The sequence below is a fragment of the Mchenga conophoros genome, linkage group LG5, assembly GCF_057382185.1.
Source record: "Mchenga conophoros isolate Kocher_MC1m ecotype Shallow Benthic linkage group LG5, M_conophoros_male_GT1.1, whole genome shotgun sequence".
Lineage (NCBI taxonomy): Eukaryota > Metazoa > Chordata > Actinopteri > Cichliformes > Cichlidae > Mchenga > Mchenga conophoros.
Window position 1 is genome coordinate 13,162,331 of NC_140530.1, and position 23,788 is coordinate 13,186,118.

General features: G+C 39.5%; 2 protein-coding genes across 2 annotated transcripts; both read left to right on the plus strand.

Moving 5' to 3' along the window:
• The first annotated feature begins 6,175 nt into the window (after window positions 1–6,175).
• otop1 (otopetrin 1) lies at window positions 6,176–15,814 on the plus strand. Its single transcript, XM_085273383.1, has 6 exons — window positions 6,176–7,143; window positions 7,338–7,474; window positions 7,832–7,890; window positions 8,103–8,233; window positions 12,829–13,736; window positions 14,411–15,814. The coding sequence occupies exons 1-6, from the start codon at window positions 6,759–6,761 to the stop codon at window positions 14,579–14,581; spliced, it is 1,791 nt and encodes a 596-aa protein (XP_085129509.1). The 5' UTR covers window positions 6,176–6,758; the 3' UTR covers window positions 14,582–15,814.
• A 1,384-nt stretch (window positions 15,815–17,198) lies between these two features.
• drd5a (dopamine receptor D5a) lies at window positions 17,199–20,056 on the plus strand. Its single transcript, XM_085273382.1, has one exon. The coding sequence runs from the start codon at window positions 17,632–17,634 to the stop codon at window positions 19,012–19,014; it is 1,383 nt and encodes a 460-aa protein (XP_085129508.1). The 5' UTR covers window positions 17,199–17,631; the 3' UTR covers window positions 19,015–20,056.
• Window positions 20,057–23,788: the final 3,732 nt, after the last annotated feature.

Here is a 23,788-nt window from a genome sequence, read left to right on the forward strand (position 1 = left end):
ATGGAAATGACAAAATGAGCGAAACCCAGTAGAGTCGAGTCCAGTCGAGTAGAGCTCAGTAGGCACTAGTGGGGTGGGGGGGTTTACAAATGACTGAAAGATTAATAGGCTCTGTTTTGAGTTTTGTTCAAAAAAGAATGACTTCATATAGGGAAAAATATATATCACATGTGCAGGACACGTTAAACTAGTTTTTTTTAATTAAGCAGCAAGGCAGAACAAAATCAGGGCTGTATCAAGACACGAGGACTAAACCCCAATTCAACCAGACCCAGAACTGATCCAGAATTAAAACAGGACACAACAGTTCAAAATCAGGACTACTTAGGATTTAACCAAGACAGAACCAGAATCAGAACTAGATGATAGTAGCACTAAAAATCATCATAGACCTGCACTACACTTATTTTTTAATTCTACCAAAGTCCACTATTTAGATTGAGAAAAGTTTATATAATTGTTTAGCCTTGTTGTGCAAACAAGCCTGCAAAACTTAATAAATGTAGAATTTGAAAAATAGCAAACCTAAAAAGAAACACTAGGTACGAGATAAATGAGTACCTATGATACGGTGATGCTTTTGGTAAACAACCATTTGACTAACATGTGTGTCTCACCTGCTCTTGTTCCATCTCTGTTCTGTCCTCATTCTCCATCTCCCTCTCTGTTCCTCTCTCTCCCTCTTTGTGCTGACAATCATCAAATATACAGTTGAAACCAGATATTTACATACTCTTCAGATTAAAAACACAAACACTTTTTTAATTGTAACATCAAATCAGACTAAATGTTTATTTTTTTAGATTGATAAATATAAAAAACATATTTGTTAACTTTAAGAGTAAAGAGAGAAACTGTCTGTATTTCTTAATTGTAAATGGCACCAAATTGTATTCAAACTTGAGCCACACTTATGGAGCTCCACAGTTCTGTTCCTGGTGTTTTGGTTGACATCTCTTGATGTTCCCATGTCAAAGAAACAGGCTCTGTGTTTTGCCTTATATGCATCCACAGCTGTGCCACCAATTTGCTCACATGGCCTCTACTAACCTATCAGAAGCTTCTTCAGCTCAGAATGGAATCGTCTGGAATTTTCTTATTAATTAACAATAAACTTAGTGTACATGTACTCCTAAATTTGATGAAAGTGATAAAAAATAGACTGCTCTGTCTCTCTTTATTCTGACATTTAACTAATTCAAAAGATATTTCAATATTTATTTATCCAAAACAAAACAAGTTTACTCTAAATTGATGTTGTACAGTAAAAAAATGTTCTTGTGTTTTCCATAAAGTGTATGTAAATATCTGGTTTCAACTGTGAATATACTGCTGTGTATTGAAGTTCCTCTTGTTTTGCATAGGAATATACTGAACAACATACAAAGCATAATATATAAAATACTACCAGAGTTTTTTTCTTTGAAAGAAGCCCCTTATGTCCATTCTTGTATATCAGTGCATTACTGAAACCGATTTATTTAGCCATGGCGGGTAACAACTGAAAATATGAAATAAACACACATGTAAGCTAAGACTCTCTAAAGAAACAGCATTGTTGTTGTTCGGCTTTTCATTTCGCCATTTGTTGATTCACTTGAAGAGCAAGTAACATAATATGGGTCAAGCGATCAGTTTGATATCAATCTTTTGTGATACACCGTCATATTTACATTATTTGTACAGTACAAATGATTTTCTTTGGTACCTGGTCAAACTTCAGTTCTCCTCTATCCGCCTGGCTGCGTTTCTCCAACAGCGCACTCGTAGGCAGCAGCTGCCCCGCCCCGCTTAGTGCCTGAGCTTGGATCATACCAATATTAGGGGGGGATTTACGCACAGTCGTAAAATCCCACAGTGTGCACTATGTGCTTAGAATATTGTGTGTATTTTTTTTGCTTTATACAGTTGTCAGCCAGGCATCTAACTATGAAAAAATTACACTCCAAAAGACTCCGGGCTTCTGAAAAAACAACCCGGGCTACACTTAGCTAATGCTAAAATTAAGACTAGCTGATTGAGAGGGAAGGACCGAGAAAAATTAATCAAATATATAACCTACCTCCATGGTGCCACGTCCATATATTTGTTTCAGCAAGTGACTAAAACGTCCTCATGAAATAACACATTAAAAAAAATATGACATTTTAAAGTGAATTCACAAAATAGTAAATGCTCCCCTCTAGTTCATATGCTGATAACCAAACTCTTGCAGTCATAGACTTGAGTTCAAACTGCAATGATTGAAAACTCACAACAAGTTATTTGCAATCTTTTACTGAGTTTATTTTATTATAATATAGTATAGGAGGGCAGCACGGTGGCACGGTGGTTAGCACTGTTGCCGCACAGCAAGAAGGTCCTGAGTTCAATTCCTCCATCAGGCCGGGGTCTTTCTGTGTGGAGTTTGCATGTTCTCCCCGTGTTTGCGTGGGTTCTCTCCGGGTACTCCGGCTTCCTCCCACCGTCCAAAGACATGCAGCTTGTGGGGATAGGTTAATGGATTAATCTAAATTGTCACTAGGTGTGAGTGTGAATGGTTGTCTGTCCCTATGTGTTAGCCCTGCGACAGACTGGCGACCTGTCCAGGGTGTACCCCGCCTTTCGCCCTATGTCAGCTGGGATAGGCTCCAGCGCCCCCCGCGACCCTGAAAAGGATAAGCGGAAGCGGATGGATAGTATAGGAGCAGGAAGGTTTGTTGCAGTCTAATCACTGAATGGACTCATGAGTTGGCTGAAGTAAGTGTTAGGTGTGTTATAGTGTGCTATAATTTAATGTCGGTAACATTCATAGATGGTGAAAGGTTTGCAGTTGAAGTGTCTTTGGCAACTGCTACTCTAAGGAAATATGGGATAAGCACTATTATCTTTTCTTTTTCTTTGATAGAATATTTTTTATGCACTCGGGTTTGCAGTAACCTAGTGGATAAAAATCCTGATCTGATTTCTCCTTTCCAGTTTGTTTTGAGGTATATTTAATTGACAAGTAGAGTTTCTGTGATGTATTCAAAATGGAATGACATTAGTTTATTTAATTATATTTGTTTTTAAATTGTTTTGTAAAAAATAAATGTTTTAAAAAAGATATCCATATCTATTTTATTATTTGGATGAACGTGTAAGAAGAACAGAACTAGGACCAACAACTGCAGACAATTCAACAAAACTGTAACAGGGTGAGAAAACTCAATATTTCACTTTTCAGAAAAGTTGGGCCAGCTTGATGCGAGAGGAGTAAGTGTCGACCTAACATTCTGTACTGTGTGCATATTGTGTCAGTGTTCTAAGTCAAACCACCTTTTTTATTGTTGTTTTTTTCATTTGTGAAGTTTCGTAAACTATATCTTATATTCTGTTGTATGTTTGCATGTTGTATATTCGTTGCAGTAAAATATTGCCAGCCTGTTTTCTGTTTAACTAGGAGAATATAAGGCGTGCACTCCCTAACCCTTCATTATTTTACAGTGCTAAATCTTAACAAACTAGATACACTCACACACAAAAACGTGTTCTACACATATTTTTTGTAAACACATGTAGCAGCAAGCTCACTAAATGCTTTATGTAAAATATTATGGATATTCATATGGTGGCTATATAAGATAAATTGATGTATGTTCCAAATGTAGAATGTTTCAGTAAAAAGTAAAGTAAAAATAAATTTACAGCAGACAATTTCTGGGAAAATTAAACATGCTTTTTTAAGGCTCACTTACACTGACCTATCCATTTTAGCTCAGACCATTTTTACCACATGAAAAGCAATAGTGGGCTGAATTTCATTCAGAACTGCCTAGTTGTCTAACAACCCTTTCAATTTAAATTCCTTGTCCTGTTTGATCTGCTCCACCTCCATGCTCTGAGGCCATCTGTCAATCTCCATTGTCAAGTCCAAGCACCAAACACTGAATGATCTTTTTTTTTTTTTAGAACTGCTTTTAATGTGACTAATATATTTTTGCTTTTTAGTGGTTACAATAATCTTTCCTATTATGTCAGGACTCTTTGAGTCTCTTGAAATACATTCTATAAAATAATGGCATTATCATTGCAGATTATGCAAACATTAAACAAACGTTTCAACTTCTAGCAGTGGAAGTGAATTACATTGATCATACTGTTATAGTGCAACACTCTTTGTTGAAAACGCTGGGTCATGGCATTCATATGGATAGCACTTTGACACATGCCACCCAAACAAACATTTTCTCAGACAAAGCACACCCTCCCATAGTTACGTCACACCCATCAGGAGGATAATGGCCCACACCACAAAAAAACTACTCAGGAAACCAAATGCATTGACTTGATCTCCAAGATCCTATTATACCTTTGCAGCATCCCCCGGAACAAGCCCAGGCCAGTGATGCTGTCATCCACAGCCCACAGGACTTAAAGGACCCAGCATCTCCATGCCAGTCACGGCAGCATACATCAGAGGTTTAAGCCATTGTAGCAAAGTTTGAACTGAAACTGAGCTCCTAACTTTAGAGTCTAGGACCAACTCGATTAAAAGCCCCCTACATCATAACCCATTTTTCTTTCACCTGGCCTATTATGGCAACCATATGTGAGTTATGTAAATAATAATGCAAGTGGTGAACTGTAGTGCAATAAAATAACTGGCAGTTCATTGTTTTTTGAGTTTTTGAAGCAGTAACTTTAAAATATGAGAAGATGAGAATTTGAAATGGTTAAATCTTGCTAATTTTTTTTTAAACAACTGTTATTGTGACTCATTTGTCCAGGGTAACGATTCAAAACAGGGCTATAACTATACTGTTGATGGTAAAATTAATATTTTCAGATTATAACGACATTCTTCACTGCAGCAATTAAGGAGTCAAGATTTTAATCATTTATGCAAGTATACAGGGAAAATACAGTTATGTGTCTAGAGTGATCAGAATGGCCCCTTTTAGTGTCTTCTCTTAAAAAAGGAGACCCCTAAAAGCTATCAATTCAGTGTAGTGGAGTTAAAAAGAATAATAGTAATCACCATACCAGAATGCAGCACACAATAATCTCAAATGACGCTTTTAAAAACATTTTAAAGATATTAAAAAGAGGCTTTTACAGTAAATCTTATTGCTATAGAATTTCCCTCAAGCTACTCTGAAATTCAATGGTCTTTGCTTTGTTTTGTGGATCCAGACGAGCAATCAACAAAGGGCTGAAATGAGTATTTCGGAATTCAATCAAAACCTTTAGACCTGCTCAATAGCCAATTAAAGTATCCAGATAAAGAACAGATTTTACTCTCTTTTTTGTCGAGCGTTTTTATCGCTAATCAAGAAATCACTGGTCCACTCAGCAAATGAGATGGACCCTGACGTGATCATCTTTTGAATACTCGTGATGCCATTGTGTCCCGAGTCCTGCGCCAAAGGATAATGGACACCTCAGCTAATCAGAAACACAAGGCTCGAAAGAGGGAGTTTGTCTTCCTCAGTTCACTGATTGCCAGCTTCAGAACAGTTAGGCTATATGACGCACACCGTAGTCAGCTGGTGCGCGCTGCAGTTTCGCAAATAAGACTAAAAGACCTTTCGTGGAAAGGTTGATTCGTTATGTTGCTGGCAGCAACTGGTGAAATGTGAATTTTCAGAAATGTTAGACTTATATCAAAGCAACTATTGGTGAAATTTATGAAAGAGCCTAAATGCACAAATTTATCCAGTTTTATTTAGTTTTGAAAAATATTTTGAAGTCCATGTTTCTTGACTAGAATGAACTCGGGCTCTTAAATCTTAACGAGAGCCGTTGCGAACCCACCGTTCTGTCTGCATAGAAACACCAGCTGTTTGTTTTTATTTTTTACATTTTATATATTTATTTAAGAAGAATTTGTTTGTTAAACAATATCGCATCAGATTAATCACCGCGATCGGTGTGAGCAGTTATTCTGTTGCTGGGCTGTTTGCGTGTGTCCACCCGGATGTTATTTAATAGGTTACACGGTCATATCCTTAAGAGATCTTACTGCCCATGACCTACACGGTCTCCCTGACATCCACTCACAAAAAGCCATTGTATACTTGGCCACTGAAATCTGATTCGTCTTCTTCTTCCTTTTTAAACCTACTTGAAAGCAAATATTTTAACCACATCTCAGTCCCAAGTGGATTTGTGTTAGGAGCACTTAGATTTAAGTCACTGTCACAACAGGCCACTCTCCTGCAGCCTGTAAAAATCTCAGATTTGAGAAATGTCATGTTCTCTTTCATCTTATCCAGGCGTGTACGCTTAACACCTGATAGCAGACTTGGACGGACTGTTTGGCAGCTGCTCTAAAGAGGTGGGTTTGGGCACAGCTCAGTTGTTTCTGTTATTGTGGCCAAGCCCACGCATAGTTTTTTTTTTATTTCTTTAGGTAGCCTGCTGAATGGTTGGCACAGCAGACTCAGCTATTTTTTTTTTTTTTTTTGTAAACGTATGGTAGTTCCAAGAAGACCGCGTTCTCGGAAAGACTGAAACATAATCTTCACTTTTCAGTGACTCAGCGAGCCTGGTACACGACCAGATATTTGTTTCAGGGCTACAAGATGACAATGGCATCTATCAAGCCCATTCAAACTATGCGTGGCCACTGAGCCGGATCTTGAAGATTGAATGCATGTTTGGCACGGTACCTATCCATCTGAATCCCCACCTAGAGGCAACAGGTTACACGTCTCGCCTCCCTCAAATGCACTTATAGCGCACGGCTTTTGCACGGCTTTGACTTTCCATTTCTCCCAGCACTGCGCCTTTTGCACATGCCTCTCACCATGGTGGAACATAACGGCCTGGATATTATGTGTCCGAACAAGTATAGCAACAGCTCCTCGTCGTCGTCCAGCTCCGAGCAGGACAAGAAGATCTTCAGCAAACTAAAAATCAGTTTGTCCGAAGACTATCCGAAGAAGAACGCGGAGTTCCTGAGCGGGCAATACGGGACCAATCTGCTGTTGATCGGGGCGGCGTTGATGCTTGCCATCGCAAACAAGAACCCCTCCATTAAAGAAGAGGATCTGCGGTCCTTCACTACCTGCCTCATGATCCTCCAGCTGCTCTGGATGATGTGGTACATCTTGGTACGGGACAGGCAAAAGAGCGTGCCGCCAGAAAAAGATGTACACGCCACCTCAGGCTGGATAAGAGGCGAGTTTGCGAGATTAAACAGGCAAATGCGCACTTATGCAACAGTTTTTTCCGTTAGTGTGAAAATTAAAGGGATTTATGCGCGTGACCATTATGTTTGTTTCATAACTTAAAGAGAACTTGAATGTTAACATATGTGGTCACAAAGACTTTATTTTCTTTGATTATATCGCTCAATAACTTTCTTTTTCTAGGTGGTTTGACCCTTCTTGCACTCCTTTCACTGATTATGGATGCTTTCCGAATTGGGCAATATGTTGGTTTTCAACCTTGTGTGTCGGCGGTGCTCGTGGTATATCCTGTCATCCACGCAACTCACACTATGGCACAGGTATGTGCACAGCCTAGGTTTAATTTTTAAAATGTGACACTCTTTCAGCAGTATCTTTTTTTCCCACATACTATTTCAAGATCTTAGAATAATGTGCTCTTTGTTGTTAAGGCAAGTAGAGAGCGTTGCTGCGACAGTATAATCCGATCATTGTCCATGTCGCTTGAGTGTAACTGCATATATCAGTGGGAATCTTTAAATGCAATGACTTAAGCAAATAAATAGAATTAAGTTTACAATAAGTATGTGCTTAGTATATTATGAAGTGTATTTCTGAAGCTTGATAAAATCACTAAACTGCATTTTGGATATGACTTTGTCAAGCTTTTTTAAGACTTGTGTTTGGGTTTTATTTAGGTGCATTTTCTCTGGTTTCACATCAAGGATGTCATCAAGAGCTTTGAAACATTTGAGAGGTGTGTGAAATGTGCGATAACCTGGGCCTTTAGTCAATATATCCTTTTTTTCTTTTGTTTGTTTTTGCACCTGCAAATCATAAGAAAATTATGTGTTCATAGTTCTATTTTAATCAATGGCATGAAACAAGCTCAACAACACCGCTAAATCCTGTCACTTATACTTGCTGTTAGGTGATCGGGTGTCTTATTTTCAACTGCTGTCTCCTCAGATTTGGTGTAATCCATGCAGTCTTTACCAACATCCTCCTGTGGTGCAGTGGTGTGATGTCAGAGGCTGAACACTTCCTGAACAACCATAAGAGGAGACTTTCTGCCCTGGGCCTCATAAACCTCACTAAAGGTAAGGATCCGGGGGTCGATTGCAGGCTTGTTTTTAGAAGAAAAGTACAATAGTCCGCTTGAGAACTCACTTCAGTGGATGAAAGAAAAGGGAAAGAGAGGAGGGCTTGGAAGTGCAAGGGAGGTAAGCCTGGCTGCTCAGCGGGTCTTGTTTGTGTCGAATGTCTCTCTATTAGGTTTCAGAAGACACATATTGTTGCCCCCTCCCCAGTCCTTTCCCCACACTTCAGCCACCACCACCTCCTTTGGCAACCCCCCACTTGACCTCAGACGGCTTTGTCCCCAGGCTGCTTAGTCCCAAGGGTACTGCAATTACAGTAACTGATACATCTAAGCTTAGGGTTGAGGGGTTCTGCTACTCCTCTTCATATCCGGCTGACTGTGAGGCTGGCTGCACCCTGACTGTTGTTCACTTTTTAATTAAAGGGTGCATGACCATAGTAGTGGGCTCGGGGGGAAAGGGGGGGGGGGGCGATGGGGGCCAGGAGCAGGTGAGTTGGGAGGGGGCTTAAGACCTAGAGGGCAACAGTGTAACCATAGGAAGTGTACAAGACGTGCATTCAGCTAATGAAGGAAATTTCAAACGAATACAATATGATTAATAAATACTCAAAAGCAGAAACTTGCTTGCTCTCTTTCTCTCGCAAACAAACAATCACACACAAAAAAATATATTCGCATTTTCATCATTAAATAAATAAAATAAATAAATAAAAATCACTTTTTAAATTTAGTTCAATTTATTTTTTTTGTACAGCTCAGTGTCACAAATACAGGTTTAAAGGGCTTAAAAGGCATAAAACATATTAAGAGATAAGGTATCCCAACAATTAATGCAATAATATATATATTAAGAAGAAGAAATATTTAAATTCCAAATTAAAAGGGGTGTACCAGTAAGTACAGTGGGTGGTATACTGGTTGAGAGGCTACAAAATTTTAAAAGAAATCTTTTGCTTTGAAATTCATGTAGTCTTGTAAAACCGAGCAACAAGATGTCAGAAGTAATCATAAAACAAATGTTGTTGAATAAAGAGAATTACAAGTCTCTACAGAATAATACTTTTATTCTTCTGGGTTTTTTCCTTCCATATCATTATTATTATTATTATTATTATTATTATTATTATTATTATTATTATTATTATTATTATTATTATTATTATTATTATTATTTCCTCAATTTTGGATAAATCAGTGACTACGGCCCAGTAGCACTCACCCCCATCATCACTAAGTGCTTAGAGCAGCTGGTCCTAGCACACTTCAAATCCTGTCTCCCCCCCACCCTGGACCCCCACCAATTCGCATACCGCCAGAACAGGAGCACAGAGGATGCAGTCTCCATTGCACTGCACTCTGTCCTCTCACACCTGGACAACAACAACACATACGCCAGAATGCTGTTTATAGACTTCAGTTCAGCATTCAATACAATCCATCTCAGAGGATCTCACCTGGATGACCAACTGCTCCAAGCTGGTCAAGAAGGCTCACCAGCGCCTCTTCTTCTTGAGGACTCTGAGGAAGAACCACCTGTCCTCAGACATCCTGGTGAACTTCTATCGCTGCACCATCGAGAGCATCCTGACCAACTGTATAACAGTCTGGTACGGGAACTGCTCTGCCTCAGACCGGAAGGCGTTGCAGAGGGTCGTGAAAACTGCCCAGCGCATCGCCAGAGCACCACTTCCTGCCATAAAAGACATCTACAGGAAGCGGTGTCTGAAAAGGGCTGGGAAAATCATCAAAGACCCCAAACTCATGGACTGAACATACACACACACACACACACACAATGGACAACTGTACCCTCAAACACACAATAATAACATGGACTGAACCACCACTCACAACCACTAGTACTTTATATAGCCTCTGTAGAAATTATCCACATATCTCACTTATCTTAACTGCACTACTGTATAGCTCTGTGTAAATAATCATTCTGTACATACGATAATTTTTAACCCTACAACTGTTTACAACTTGCATAGTTCCCATTTCTGTATAACTATATATCTCAGATTTCTGTAAAGTTATTTATTTCATATTCTGTATAGTTTTTCATATTTATATCCTGTTCATAGCCTGTACATAGCTTGTACTCACTACAGCCTGTACATACTTATAGTTATAGAATATTCACAACATACTTCATACCGTGTACATTATAACATACCATAATAGATCCTTCCATCCATCCATCCATCCATCCATCCATCCCCATCCGCTTTGTCCGGGGCCGGGTCGCGGGGGCAGCAGCCTAAGCAAAGAGGCCCAGACCTCCCTCTCCCCAGCCACCTCCTCCAGCTTATCCGGGGGAATACCAAGGCTTTCCCAGGCCAGCCGAGAGATATAAATAGACCCATTTCTGTAATATACTTACATATCTATATTATTGCTAATATATATTGTAATATATCTATATCACTAAAGCACTTCTGGATGGATGCAAACTGCATTTCGTTGCCCTGTACCTGTGCATGTGCAATGACAATAAAGTTGAACTCTATTCTATTCTATTCTAAATGTGAATATGCTACAGCTTCCACAAACCACATGCACTCAAAAGGGGTTTGCAACAAACCAAAAAGTTGGGATGTCCTGTCATAGTACAGTATAACTTAGGGCAGCACAAGGATATCAACACATTCATTAGAGAAGATTAGTAAAAATTCAATAGCTTAAAATTTGTCTCAAAACCCAAAAAAAACATATTTTTATGGTTAAAAATCAAAAGAGAGGAATAAGCCTAAACAGAGCACTCTGTTATTTCATGTGAGCCTGATTTAAAGTTTTAAAAAGTTGGGACACTGTGTAAAATGTAAATAAAAACAGAATGCAATGATATGCAAATTTTATCAACCCACATTTCATTTAAACTGAGCACAGAAAACAAATCAAATGTTTAAACTGAGACATATCATGTTAATATAAATATTATCACATTTTGAATTTTTAGGGCAGCTAAATGACTAAAAAAAGTTAGGACAGAATCTTGTTTACCACTGTGTAGTATCCTCTTCGCTTTTAACAACAGTCCATAAACATCTGGGAACAGAGGAGACAGCTGCTGGAGTTTTGAGAGAGGAATGTTGTTCCATTCTCATCTTATATAGCATTCTAGCTGCCCAAGAGTCCTGAATCATCATCATATTTTTTCATTCACGATGTGGCAAATGCTTTCAACTGGTGAAATTCTCAGCACCCAGATTCTTCTACTGTGCAACCATGCTGCTGTAATAGATCCAGTATGTGGTTTAGCTGTCTTGCTGAAATATGCAAGGCTTTCCCTGAAAAAAGATATTGATTGGATTGGAGCATATGTAGCTCTAAATCCTATATACATCTTTCAGCACTTTACAAATGTGCAAGCTGCCAATTACATTACATCCCCATACTGTCACAGATGAAGGCTTTTAAACTGAGCGCTGATAACAGGCTGGATTGTCTCCCTCTTCTTTAACCTGGAGAAAGCAGCATCCATGTTTTCAAAAAATGCCTCATAAAAAGGATTTAATAATATTTATTTAATAATACTAAAGGATGTGACCTTTTGGAAGCATCCCAAAATCAGACGAATCCAAAATTGAGCCTTGTCTTATGCACATAGAGATTTATCAATATTCTCTGAATCTTTTAATGATATTATGTACTGTAGATAATGAGATATTCAAAATCTTCATTATTATTGTCTGTGAAGGTTCTCAGTCATCCAGGTCATTGTAGTCAAAGGAGCTTGCAAAGAAAAGCGTCTGGACTTCTTTAAGTTGCTTGAAAGTTAAAGAAGCAACTTAAAGAAGTCCAGACGCTTTTCTTTGCAAGCTCCTTTGCCTTCATTATTATTAGGAACATTATTCTAAATTTGTTCCACAATTTCTAGATACAGTTTACAGAAAGAAACTCTGCATCTCTAAGATGTCCTTTTTCTACCCAATCACGTTACTGACCAGTTACCAATTAACCTAATTAGTTGCAAAATGTTCGTTGACCTGTCTCTTTTCAGTACTACTTACTTTTCCACACTTTTGTTGCCCCTATTCCAACTATTTTGAGACATGCTGTTGCCATCAAATTCAAAATGAGCAAATATTTTTTTCATGAAATAATAAATGTGTGATAAATATATTATTTTAAATATTTAATTTTAACTCACACTTTACACAGTATTCCAGCATTTTTTATATTGGGGTTGTACATTGCTATCTGACCTGCACATGCCATGTTTGATGTTGAGTCAGACAATATTAAACCTTGAGATAGACATTCTGTTATGGCATATGTGTGTATACTTGTAGTGTGGAATCTGAATGATTATTGTGTATCTTTATGTTTTTAATGATAATATAATCCATTTTGTTGTTGTTGTCAACCTGTAAAAGATTTACTATTCATTCTATTTTACATTTAAATTATTTCTAACATTTAGCTTTCAGAACAGTATCATTGCTTAACATGTCTTTCATTTTGTTCTTATCTTAAAAAACAGACAGGCTGTACTAATGTAAGACAGCACTGGCATGGTCAGCTTCTTTTTATTGTTCTATTTCCCTGTAACTCATGTGTTTGCCCACATTTTTAACTGTTTTACAGAGTACTCAGAACCACAATGTAACTGCACCACCAGCACATGCTCCATGTTCGCCACCAGCCTCTACTATCTCTACCCCTTCAATATTGAATACCACATTTTTGTTTCTGTCTTGCTTTTCGTGATGTGGAGAAATATTGGACGCACCATTGACCTCACTTCAAACCATAAAAGGCAGGTTGCCAAAAACCGGGGCTTGATCTTAGGTCCTCTTGTGGGTCTACTTGCCCTGGCCAGCAGTATCGGAATACTGGTGGTCTACGTTACTCATGTAGAGAAGTCAATCCAGATGCGAAGGTCAGCCGTTTCCATGTTTTACATTTATGCCATCGTCATGCTGACGGTCATGTGCTGCGCCGGTGCTTCGGGTCTGCTTATATACCGAGTGAACCACATGCCGCTGGACACCTCCAAGAACCCGTCAAGACAGCTGGACACGGAGGTGCTGTTTGGATCCTCCATTGGCTCCTGGTTCATGTCATGGTGCAGCATAGTGTCTGTGCTAAGCACCGGAAGCAACCCTCCTTACCGCTGGACAAATTTGGTCTACTCTCTGTTTATTGTGTTGGAGAAATATGTCCAGAATCTCTTCATCATAGAGTCTTTGTATCGCCAGCAAGAGGATAGAGAGAGGCAGGACCCAGAGTTACCAGCTGCTCCAGAAGTCTTCTCTGTCACTTCCTCTCTCGCTCCGCCGTGCAATGGCATCATCAACCGAACTTTTGAATCTCCAGACAGGAGCTGTGTCTCTACTGAGAGCGAGCAGGAGGAGAGTGAGCAGGTTTATGGATGCCCACGGAAACATTCAGATGTGCCAGCGCCTGTGGGAAACGAAACAGTGGAACGCCCAAATATAAAGAGGCAGATCCTGAAGAATATTGCTGTTTTCCTTATTATGTGTAACATTTCGGTAAGCACTGGTTAACTGGTCTGTGATGATTAGTTTTTTAATAGGTGGAATTGATCGAGCTGATGTAAAATCTACTGACCATTTGAAACTTCATTTGATTAAGTGTATTTTACCCAACAAAATGCGAAGTTCATTTCTTTTTGCTAGGATGACTCCCAAAAGTCAAAAGTTATTATTTGTTCATTTTAAGCTTCTGTAATTAATATATTTGCTATTCACTATTGCCATAGTGGTAAACACAAAGAGGGATTCCATGCCAATCACCCTCATTTTAATATGCTTAAGCCACATTTGTATTGTTTTGGTTTAGTTTCACTACTCTCATCAACAACAGATACAAAACTCTCCATTAAGTGTTATGTGACGTGTAACAATCATTAGCTATAACTGAGATTATAACTAAAGTGAGGACGTTACTAGCTTGTGGTGAAGGTAGTGGAGCACTGAGATATTTTCCTCAGGAGTGATGGTAGCAAAAGTAAAAATAGAGGTAATAGAGACTAATTACAGCATTTTTGGCTAATTGAATTTCAAATATAATAATATAAACAGGCAACTTTAAGCCTTATAAAATGACACTGTTGTGTTTCTACCTTGTTGTTCTGCCCCTAAGTAGCTAAAAGTATATGAATTCAGGTGTATCTAATTAGAGCTCTCTCTTTTTTCCATTTCAGCTGTGGATTCTTTCTGCCTTTGGCTGCAGGCCACAGTATGACAACGGACTGGAAGAGGAGACATATGGCTTCAGCATATGGAGCACAGTTCTCAATTTTGCCATCCCTTTGAACCTTTTCTACCGCATGCATGCAGTTGCCTCCCTCTTCGAGGTGTTCTCCAGAGTCTGACAAAATAGCAGATGACTGACAATGGCAACATGCACACGAACACTTGTCACCACTGGCTCTCGAGAGTGTGTCACAGCGCAGGTCAACCATTCAGGAGGCAGTCTGGATCACAGTCCAACAGACTTGAAAGTAATCTGTGGAGACAAACGTTGATCCCTCACTGTGGGGATTGCAGAGGAGGACAAACCTATTAGACCTGGTTCCTTAAAGAATTAGCTTGTGTAATGCAAGGGTTGTTAAAGCTAGTGATGAAAAAAATATTTGGTTTTATGAATTTAGAAAGGGTTCTTTGTACTTTTTATATTGTAGTAACATTACAGTGGGGTTTCTAACAGGTGGATCATGTACAATATATGCTTTAGCTGACATACACTTTCTATATTATTTCATATTAGTGACTGAAAACATAATTACTATTATAAAATAACACCCTACCAACATGATTACCATATACAAAAAGACTGCAGAGGAACTACATAAACACTCATTATTTTCAATATCCAATAGTACTGTATTTAACAGCTACAAGCTCAGCGGTGTGCCACCTGATCCTTACTTTATCTGCATTTAAAATGTTCATACTTTACATGGATAAGGTTCTCATTTGCTTGCCTAAGTAGTTAGGTTAGTGAACACTTAAGTTGTAAGTGCCAATCTAAGCACAAACAAATTAAATCATCTTTTGAGTTGGATATTAGTTCTCAGATGTAGCACTTAATTCCCTTTCTCAGCCATTTAAGGTTCCTCAGTGTCTTACTGCGTTCTCATTTGCTGCTCTGTTGAACTAATCAAGAAGTTGTGTTAAAAAAGGCTTCTCTTCTGGACCTTGATAACACTGAACTAATGTGCATTAACACGATTGTGCATAAGGATGGGATTTTTGCAAAACAAACTGTTGCAGTGACAACTGCTGCATGGCACTGCGGACTGATGTTTACATCTGAAGAACCAGAAATGAAAACCATCACACTGATATAAATGACAACACTTGCTTCTCCTCTATTAAAACCACAGATATATAATAGTACTGTACTAGTTTGTATCAGATCACCAAATAATCTTAGACATTCAGCAGGTTCTCAGCCTGGTGCCATATACTGTATGTGCTCTCAATATGTGCCAAGTTGTGCAAAATGTTTTGTTTTGCAGATTTTTCTGCCATCTTAGTAAATACTGTTATACTGACCAAAATCATTTAAAGGGTGCGCTATGATTTTGTGAAATTTCAGTTAAATGGTGCTATTGAGAAATGATGTCTAAAGTTAGTTGTAATTTCATATCTTTTTCCTGTTGAAATAAACAAGAACTATCTTTATGTCATGTCGTGTTGCTTAACCTGCTACATACTCTGTTCACTCTTCAATAAAAGTCTGGAAGGGTAACAGATGCAGTGTGCCTACGCACCACAGGATGGCGCAACGTATTTATGTCTTTTGTTGAGACTGCTTTGGACTATCCAAATGATACTGCCTGATGGTCTTCATTTAAATGACTGTTTTACGATTTCTTAAAAAATAAGTGATAAAGATAGGATAGATTTAGATTTGAAGACATACAAAGTTGCAAAGCATACCAACAGCAACGAAGAACTGCACAATTGTGCTTCTATTTGTGACTTCAAAATAGAAGTCCTATAGTTTGGTGTTAAATTGGAAATAGTAATCCGCAATATACACTTTGCAAAATATCAGTCATCTTTTGCAGCGACCTCCACACCAACCCGTCTATAGATAACTAACGTGTGCTGTCTGCGTAAAAAGGAAATGCAGTGTCGGACACAGGTTGTCTCCTGACATGGCATCACGAGCTTATGTTTATGCTACTTCAGAGAATATGGCATTGAGCGTCGGGGGATGATTTTAACGTTGTGTCAGAACGATTTGACAGGCAGGCGGAGGCGTCTAAAAATACCCGTGACGTTTCAAAGCCGGAAACGGCGAGTCTGCTGCACAGGCACACGACGACGCAGAGCAGCTCCCGGCCTAACATGCTCCCTAGGAGTGTGAATGTGACTCACCTGTTCGGACAACTCGGCTAAATGGGTGGGTTATGACCTTCAGTCGCTGCCGTCGGGAGACAAAAGAATACCGAAAAAAAAGAAAAGATAAAACTTCCATAGTTGAAAATTACCTTTTTTTTAATTAATAAGGCAAACGCAATGAAAGTATCTAAGTAGCCTGTCATATTACCTAAAGATGTGTTAGATGGGTTTTATTATTTTCATTATTCACTGAAAATTTTACATAGATAGATAGATAGATGGGGTTCTCAGCTTTCAGCACCACGGACAGTTCTGCACTGTTAGACTACGAGTAAGGCTCCGTTCTTTCACTGTCACTTCATGGGCGTATGTTGTAGTTTTGTGTGTATAATATAGATTGTAAATGCTCTCTCTGGACTTGGACAGAAATGTTGTCTCTCTGAAGTCTGTCGTAATAATAGGGCTTAAATATAAACCAGGCTATAACACTATCCATAACTGGATGAAAACCCGCAGCTGATTGGAAGTTTGTAATTGCTCTCTTTGGAGTACACACACACACACACACACACACACACACACACACACACACACACACACACACACACACACACACACACACAAGAAAAAAATCCCTGAAAATACCGAATGCTCTCTACCCAGTCCCGACGCAGTGGACGGCTGTGCGTAACATGCATGTGTTACGTACAGCAGTGTCAGTGTATGCGCACAGCCCTGGCTAAGTTAGTGTGTTGGGACTCCCTCCTTACCCACGCTACGCTCAGGATATCTTGTGCAGAAAGCTTCAAAGTGGAAGCCAGGTCAGACGATCCGACCGTAAAGGCTGCAACATGCGCCCGCCACTACGTGCTGCGTTTCAGCCCCTCAGCGCACCTGACACGTCGCCTGGCTCACTTTTAACACGCGCAATTGTCTCGTTCCCTCTGTTTCGCACTCCACATAAGGCAGGCAGCCAGGCTGATCATTGGGGACAAAACGATGGCTGGCCGATAACTGAGCCCGTCCCCGCGCACGGAGCAATGGACTTCAGTTTTACTTGAAGAAGCAAATGGAGAATCCAGCAAAGTATCTCTCGTCAGTGCAGGGTATTGACTCTGCGCGGGCACCCCTCGGAGAGATTATGTGGAACAGTACTGAAACTGAGGCAAAAAGCGACGGGAGAAGGGATATGGTGGCACGCACAGTGACGGGCTGTCTGCTTTCTCTGCTTATCCTATGGACCCTGCTGGGGAACATCTTGGTGTGTTCCGCGGTGCTGCGCTTTCGGCACCTACGGACCAAAGTCACCAACATTTTCATCGTGTCCCTAGCGCTGTCGGATTTATTCGTAGCCGTCCTGGTTATGCCCTGGAAAGCTGTGGCAGAAGTAGCTGGCTATTGGCCGTTTGGCACTTTCTGTAATGTGTGGGTTGCTTTTGATATTATGTGCTCCACCGCTTCCATCCTTAACCTCTGCATTATCAGCGTGGATAGATACTGGGCCATCTCCAGTCCCTTCCGCTACGAGAGGAAAATGACCCAGCGAGTTGCCTTTGTTATGATTAGCATCACTTGGACGTTGTCTGTGCTCATTTCATTCATACCGGTCCAGCTAAATTGGCACAAAGCCAGCGGTGACGACATGGTTGGGGCGCACAACTCTTCCATAAGTAGGCAGGTAGAGGAAAACTGCGACTCCAGTCTGAGCAGAGAGTATGCGATATCCTCCTCCTTGATAAGTTTTTATATCCCAGTGGCAATTATGATTGTAACATATACCAGGATATATCGGATTGCGCAAATACAAATTAGAAGAATAGCCTCTCTGGAGAGAGCGGCAGAACATGCGCAAAGTTGCAGGACCAACAGAATAGAGTGCCAACACCACAACACACTGAAAACGTCGATTAAACGTGAAACCAAAGTGTTCAAAACTCTGTCGGTGATCATGGGTGTCTTTGTGTGTTGCTGGCTACCTTTCTTCGTTTTAAACTGCATGGTCCCGTTCTGCGACAGGCCGGCGGCAGACCGGGATGCGGGTCTTCCGTGCGTAAGCGAGACGACCTTTGACGTCTTCGTGTGGTTCGGCTGGACCAACTCCTCCCTGAATCCCATCATATACGCCTTCAACGCTGAGTTCAGGAAGGCCTTCGCCAGCCTCTTGGGCTGCCGCTATTTCTGCTCCAACACGCCAGTGGAAACTGTTAACATCAGCAACGAGCTGGTGTCGTATAACCAAGATACCCTCATCCACAAAGAAATCGCGAACGCTTATGTGAATATGATCCCCAATGTCGTTGAATGTATCGAGCATGAGGAGACTTTCGACAGGATTTCACAATTTTCTCACAACCACGAAAACGCCACCGACTCGGTTTGTGACCTGGAGGACTGCGAGGCAGACATCAGCCTTGACAGGGTGTCACCATTCACACCCAATGGATTACACTGACTCCACACCTTGTCTCTCCCCGTGCGTAACTGGATGTATTGATAATAATTTCATTGTTCACTCAGCTCTTTGCCTCTTCACAGGAGGTTTCTGTGCAGCAGCCCTTGCTTCTGGGTTCAGGGCTGTCTTGGAACCCTCTAAAGTACACTTAAGCAGGGGCATGTCTCTGCAGCCACAAGGCCAACCTGACATGAAATGTGATGTTGTCTTGTTGTCTGAAACAAATTTGATGTGTAGGTGTTTATTTAAATGACAAGTGAAGTCTGTGTTCCTTTGTTCAAGGTTCAGTGTTGCTAAAGCTGTTGTTTACTCAGAGGCTTTAATGGCATCATCGTCTAATGTCCATCATGACTGAGGGAAAGTGTTTGTAAAAACAAGACTCTTTGCTGCTTAATAACTTCATGTGTATCCAGTGTTCGCCTTTCCACTGAGTATGAAAACTGGGGGAAAGCCTTACAGACAGTGAAACCAAGACAGTCAAATGCAGTTATTTCAGAGCCTTATAGCTTATTCAAATAACAGCTTTGAGACATAAAAGGAATGTGTCCTGTAGAATTCAAGTTACACAATGCCAAAATGCAGTATTAAAGCGTTTTGCCACTGCACCACCCCAGTGACTCTTCCAACATGCCTGGATGATAAAAATCACATAATCTAATGCTATAAATACAAAAAAGGGGAATCTGTGTGCATTACTACTTTTTGTGATCATTTATTTCTCATTGAGGCCAAAACTACTGTAATGCTTCTGCTTTATGAGCCCGATTCAACTCTGACTGAAATAACTAAAAGGAGAAAGATTGACCAAAGACTTCAAGGAGAGCATTGATAGACACAACAAGGGTGCAGTGTCATGTCAGCTAGAGGAAATGTTACTATAGAAGCCTAAATACATGTGTGGCCATTGGCCCAACACAACTGGATGTCATGCATCACCTCTCCCACATTTCTCTCTTATCTTTGTACTGTACAGATGACCTGATCTGAATGTATACTACTGTCCTTTAAACAGTGAAGTGTGTCATCATTTGTCTAATAAAATGCTGTCATGCATCAGAGTGAGCTGGTATCTTCGCGAACCCAATATTCATGCTAACGGGATTTCAGGTGGTTTCTGTGCAGCTTGGAGAATTTTATTTTAAGCATAACAGGAAGTGAGTTCATTCTTATGCACATCCACATCTGACCCGTTCTTTTGACATGTTTCTTCTTTTGGTATTTTGCATTCTTTGAACATCTTAACAGCTGAGATTGACAGGAAGTGTTGGCAGAGAAACAGCTAGTGAGGGGACATGACATGCACCAGAAGTGCACTCAAAATGAAGAACGTTGTGGTTACTTGGTTGCATGGTATACAAGCTGCTGACCCACTAAGACTTGATTTGACCTGTCTTCCACAGGTTTGGCCAGCTGGTGTATTTTCTATTATACACGAAGAAAGGTTTGAAGTCACAGTTGTGTAGGTAAGGCAATACAAAGAGCAGAACATGGAAGCGAAGCAGCTCGTTTTTGTACTTACAATTTATTTTTCAGTAAAGCAATATTTTTATTTAATGTAGAAATCAATCAATGTTTAGACATCGTAAATAACATGATATCTGAAGCAAAAGTTTGAATTGCCAGAAACATCTGTTAGTTTAGCCTTTTTTTCCAACAAAAGACAAAACCCACTATGTGAAAATCCCTTCATGGTTTGATCCCTGCATTTGGCACAAGTAAACAGAAAATGCTCCTTTTTGCCACAGTTATCTAGACTGATGCACTCCAACTCAATCATATGTCTAAAATTGACTTTTGGATTCTGGATACATCAACCTCGGGTTCAATGCTTTACTAGGCTTCATGATGAGTGACAAGTATTGGCCAAAGGAATATGCGAATAGGGAGGGATTAACAATGGAATGACTGCCAGAGAGTACATAATGCATATCATAGCTGTATAAATCATCAACAAAAGAAAGTCTGTGGCAATAATTCAGATTCCTCAGTCTTCTATATTAAATCTGCAATACCACAAGGAAGCTATTTACCGCAACATGTTAATGTACAACAGAAAACACAAGATAATTAATTTCCAAATAACTTCATTTGCATTTTTTGAAAACTTTCTTTTTACTTTGTATGAACTCAGATTTTTAATATTAACCCAAGATGTTCTGTTCACTGTAATTCATTACCTGATTTATGCTGCCAGTGGTGGAAGAATTATTTAGACAGTGTACTTAAATGGGAACTCTACATTGGTAAGCAGCTTCCTGTAACCCACCTATTAAAAAAAGAACGTTTTTGTCTCTTGGCAGGGAGACGCAAACAGATTCTGCATGACATCTGTGAGTTTTGTTTGAGGTGTCACTTTAAGACACCAAGTTAAAAAAAACAAGCAAACAGAAGAACATGCGGGGCTACCCATGTATGCTTGAGGTTATTTGCCATTATTGGCGTCAGACATTCAAATTTCTGAGAAAACTGAAGCCGGTAAAATTGTGGGTAATACAAGCAGATTTTGAAAAGGAAGAAAACTGAGTTTAAAAAAAAGACTTTCAACCTGCTTAAAGCACAAGCTTTATAGTCTGAGTCTGGTGACGTTAGAGGAGTCCAAAACTAAATAAGAGAAAATGCTGTAAAAATATGCAAAAGCATTTAACTTGAGTCAGTCATGCCTTCAAAATAATTTAAAAGCTGTAGTTGTATTTTAATTACTTAATCTAAATCAATCCACTGTATCACGAGTTTATAACAGGCTTCCCATGTAAAATATAAGAAAATAGTGGAATAATGAGTACTATATTTACTTTACTTGCTCAAATACTATTACTTATTTTGCTATATAATAAATCAAATATTAATTAAACCACTCAAAAATAGATGTTTTGATGTCTAAACAGTCACATTTTATTTCCTCTGCAGTTCTTTTTTTTATTTGATAAGTGAATTAACATTTTTAGTGTAGAATTAACTGCTAACAATTACAATAAAGTAAGACATGATAGCACAAAATGGAAAGATATACACTTTTGTTGGCCACACAGACTATCAAGACATAGCTGAAAATTTATAATTCAACAACACTAAAAAAAACAGGAGTTTAAAGCCTCATTGCATGTCTCAAACCTAAAGTTATAACTCAAGTGATGGAGGAAAAAATAATCTACGTCCAATCCAAATGCGCTCTAAATGACACAGCTGTTCTTCTGCAAAGTATCTCCCTTGACACATTTTTCTTTTCTTTTTTTGTTAGAAATTAAGTTATGTTCCCTCATAAGAGAAAATTTCACACAGATGCCAGGGGAATACAATTAAATGACACTGAGAAGAAAGCCTGTTATAACTGGAGCCCAGAGGCTACTCTTCAATGTTATACTAACCTACCACCTCCTTCCCATTGCTGGTCAGTGTTTCTCTCATTTGGATGAAAGGTGGGTGATGGCAGGAGGGGACTGATAAAACAGGCTGCTTCTGACAGAATTGGAAAGTAGGTGATACCTCAGCAAGAACACATCAGGCTTTGACTGATGATTTAGCAGTGACTGGTACCATCATATTCAGGGCTTAAGGAGTGATGCACTTTGACCCTTCATTTTTCATTAATTGCATCAGGGGTATAATTAAAGTAGGAGGTTTTGATGTCAGATTTCCTGGGTCATGACATTTACTTGAACTGACACAGGAGTAATGACACAAAATTGATGTCTTTTAAAAAAAAAAAAAAATTAAGGCTTTTTTTAAGCATTCATTCATTAAATGAGTGAAAAACAGGGAAGTAGAAGAATTCCAGGTTACGAGCTGTTTATTCATTCTCTGTGCTGTGCCATTGCAGTGTGGAACAGATTTGAAAGGTGGTTTGACCTCGATATGCAGGCATGACAGGAGAGCTGGAGAGGAAGTAGAGGCAGGCTTTAGGGGGGTTACACCATCCGTCAGGACACATTCATCAAAATCACTCTGCACGCACGCACACACGCACATGCAGCCAGCCACATGAAGCACACGCATTCAGAACATTCAAAACCACCGCTACAAGAGATTTGTTCGAATCTGTCTTTTTTACCTTGCTAGAAAGTAGACACTACTTTTTTTTTCATTTCACTCCCTCACTGGGTTCTCAGCATGTCTTTTTCCTTATTCTTCAGAAGATTTCAGTCATCTTAGAAAAAGCAGAAGAGGCAGTTGTTTCTTTTCCTTTTTTGAATGGTGTGAGCTGCAAGCAGGGTAAAAGGGCCCTTTAATTACCCTAACTCAAACCTGGCCTGTATTATGGGATAACCCATCACTACCTACAGATGGTAGTTTCAAAATCATGGACAAGTTCCAAAAACGTCGAAAATTAAGTATCAAGCTACACAGCTTTGTTGACTTTTTTTTTAAAACTGAAAAACATGGCTGACTGTGTCACTGCTTCAAACACTGTTTACGTGAAGAAAAAAGTGTTCCCTTTGAAAATATTAAACAGCTACAAGCATGTTTTACAAGGAAAACATCAGCAAAGAGTGCAACAACAATAAAAATAAATGGCAGAAAATTTGCAGCGGCGGTAAACAGTGTTTATCTAGCAGCTGATGTGAACATCAAACTTCTTCAAAAAAAGATTCAAAAAGAAAATGCATGATGCAATGTTGATGCTTTTTACTGGAATTTCTCCACCGAGACTTCAGGGTAGCTGCGTGATCACAGGAACCCGCCAAAGGAAATTGGACATGACAAGTGACAGCCAGGAGGTGAGCACAGGTAACATTTGGCAGGAATTAATATCATGATTTTTTATTTTTTTTTTAAT

Excerpts from the sequence above, each read along its gene's own strand:
- otop1 (XM_085273383.1), top strand. The coding sequence starts at position 6,759 with ATGCCTCTCACCATGGTGGAACATAACGGCCTGGATATTATGTGTCCG. Across the intron at positions 7,144-7,337 it reads CACCTCAGGCTGGATAAGAG|GTGGTTTGACCCTTCTTGCA; the intron begins GCGAGTTTGCGA and ends TTCTTTTTCTAG. Across the intron at positions 7,475-7,831 it reads CAACTCACACTATGGCACAG|GTGCATTTTCTCTGGTTTCA; the intron begins GTATGTGCACAG and ends GGTTTTATTTAG.
- drd5a (XM_085273382.1), top strand. The coding sequence starts at position 17,632 with ATGGAGAATCCAGCAAAGTATCTCTCGTCAGTGCAGGGTATTGACTCT.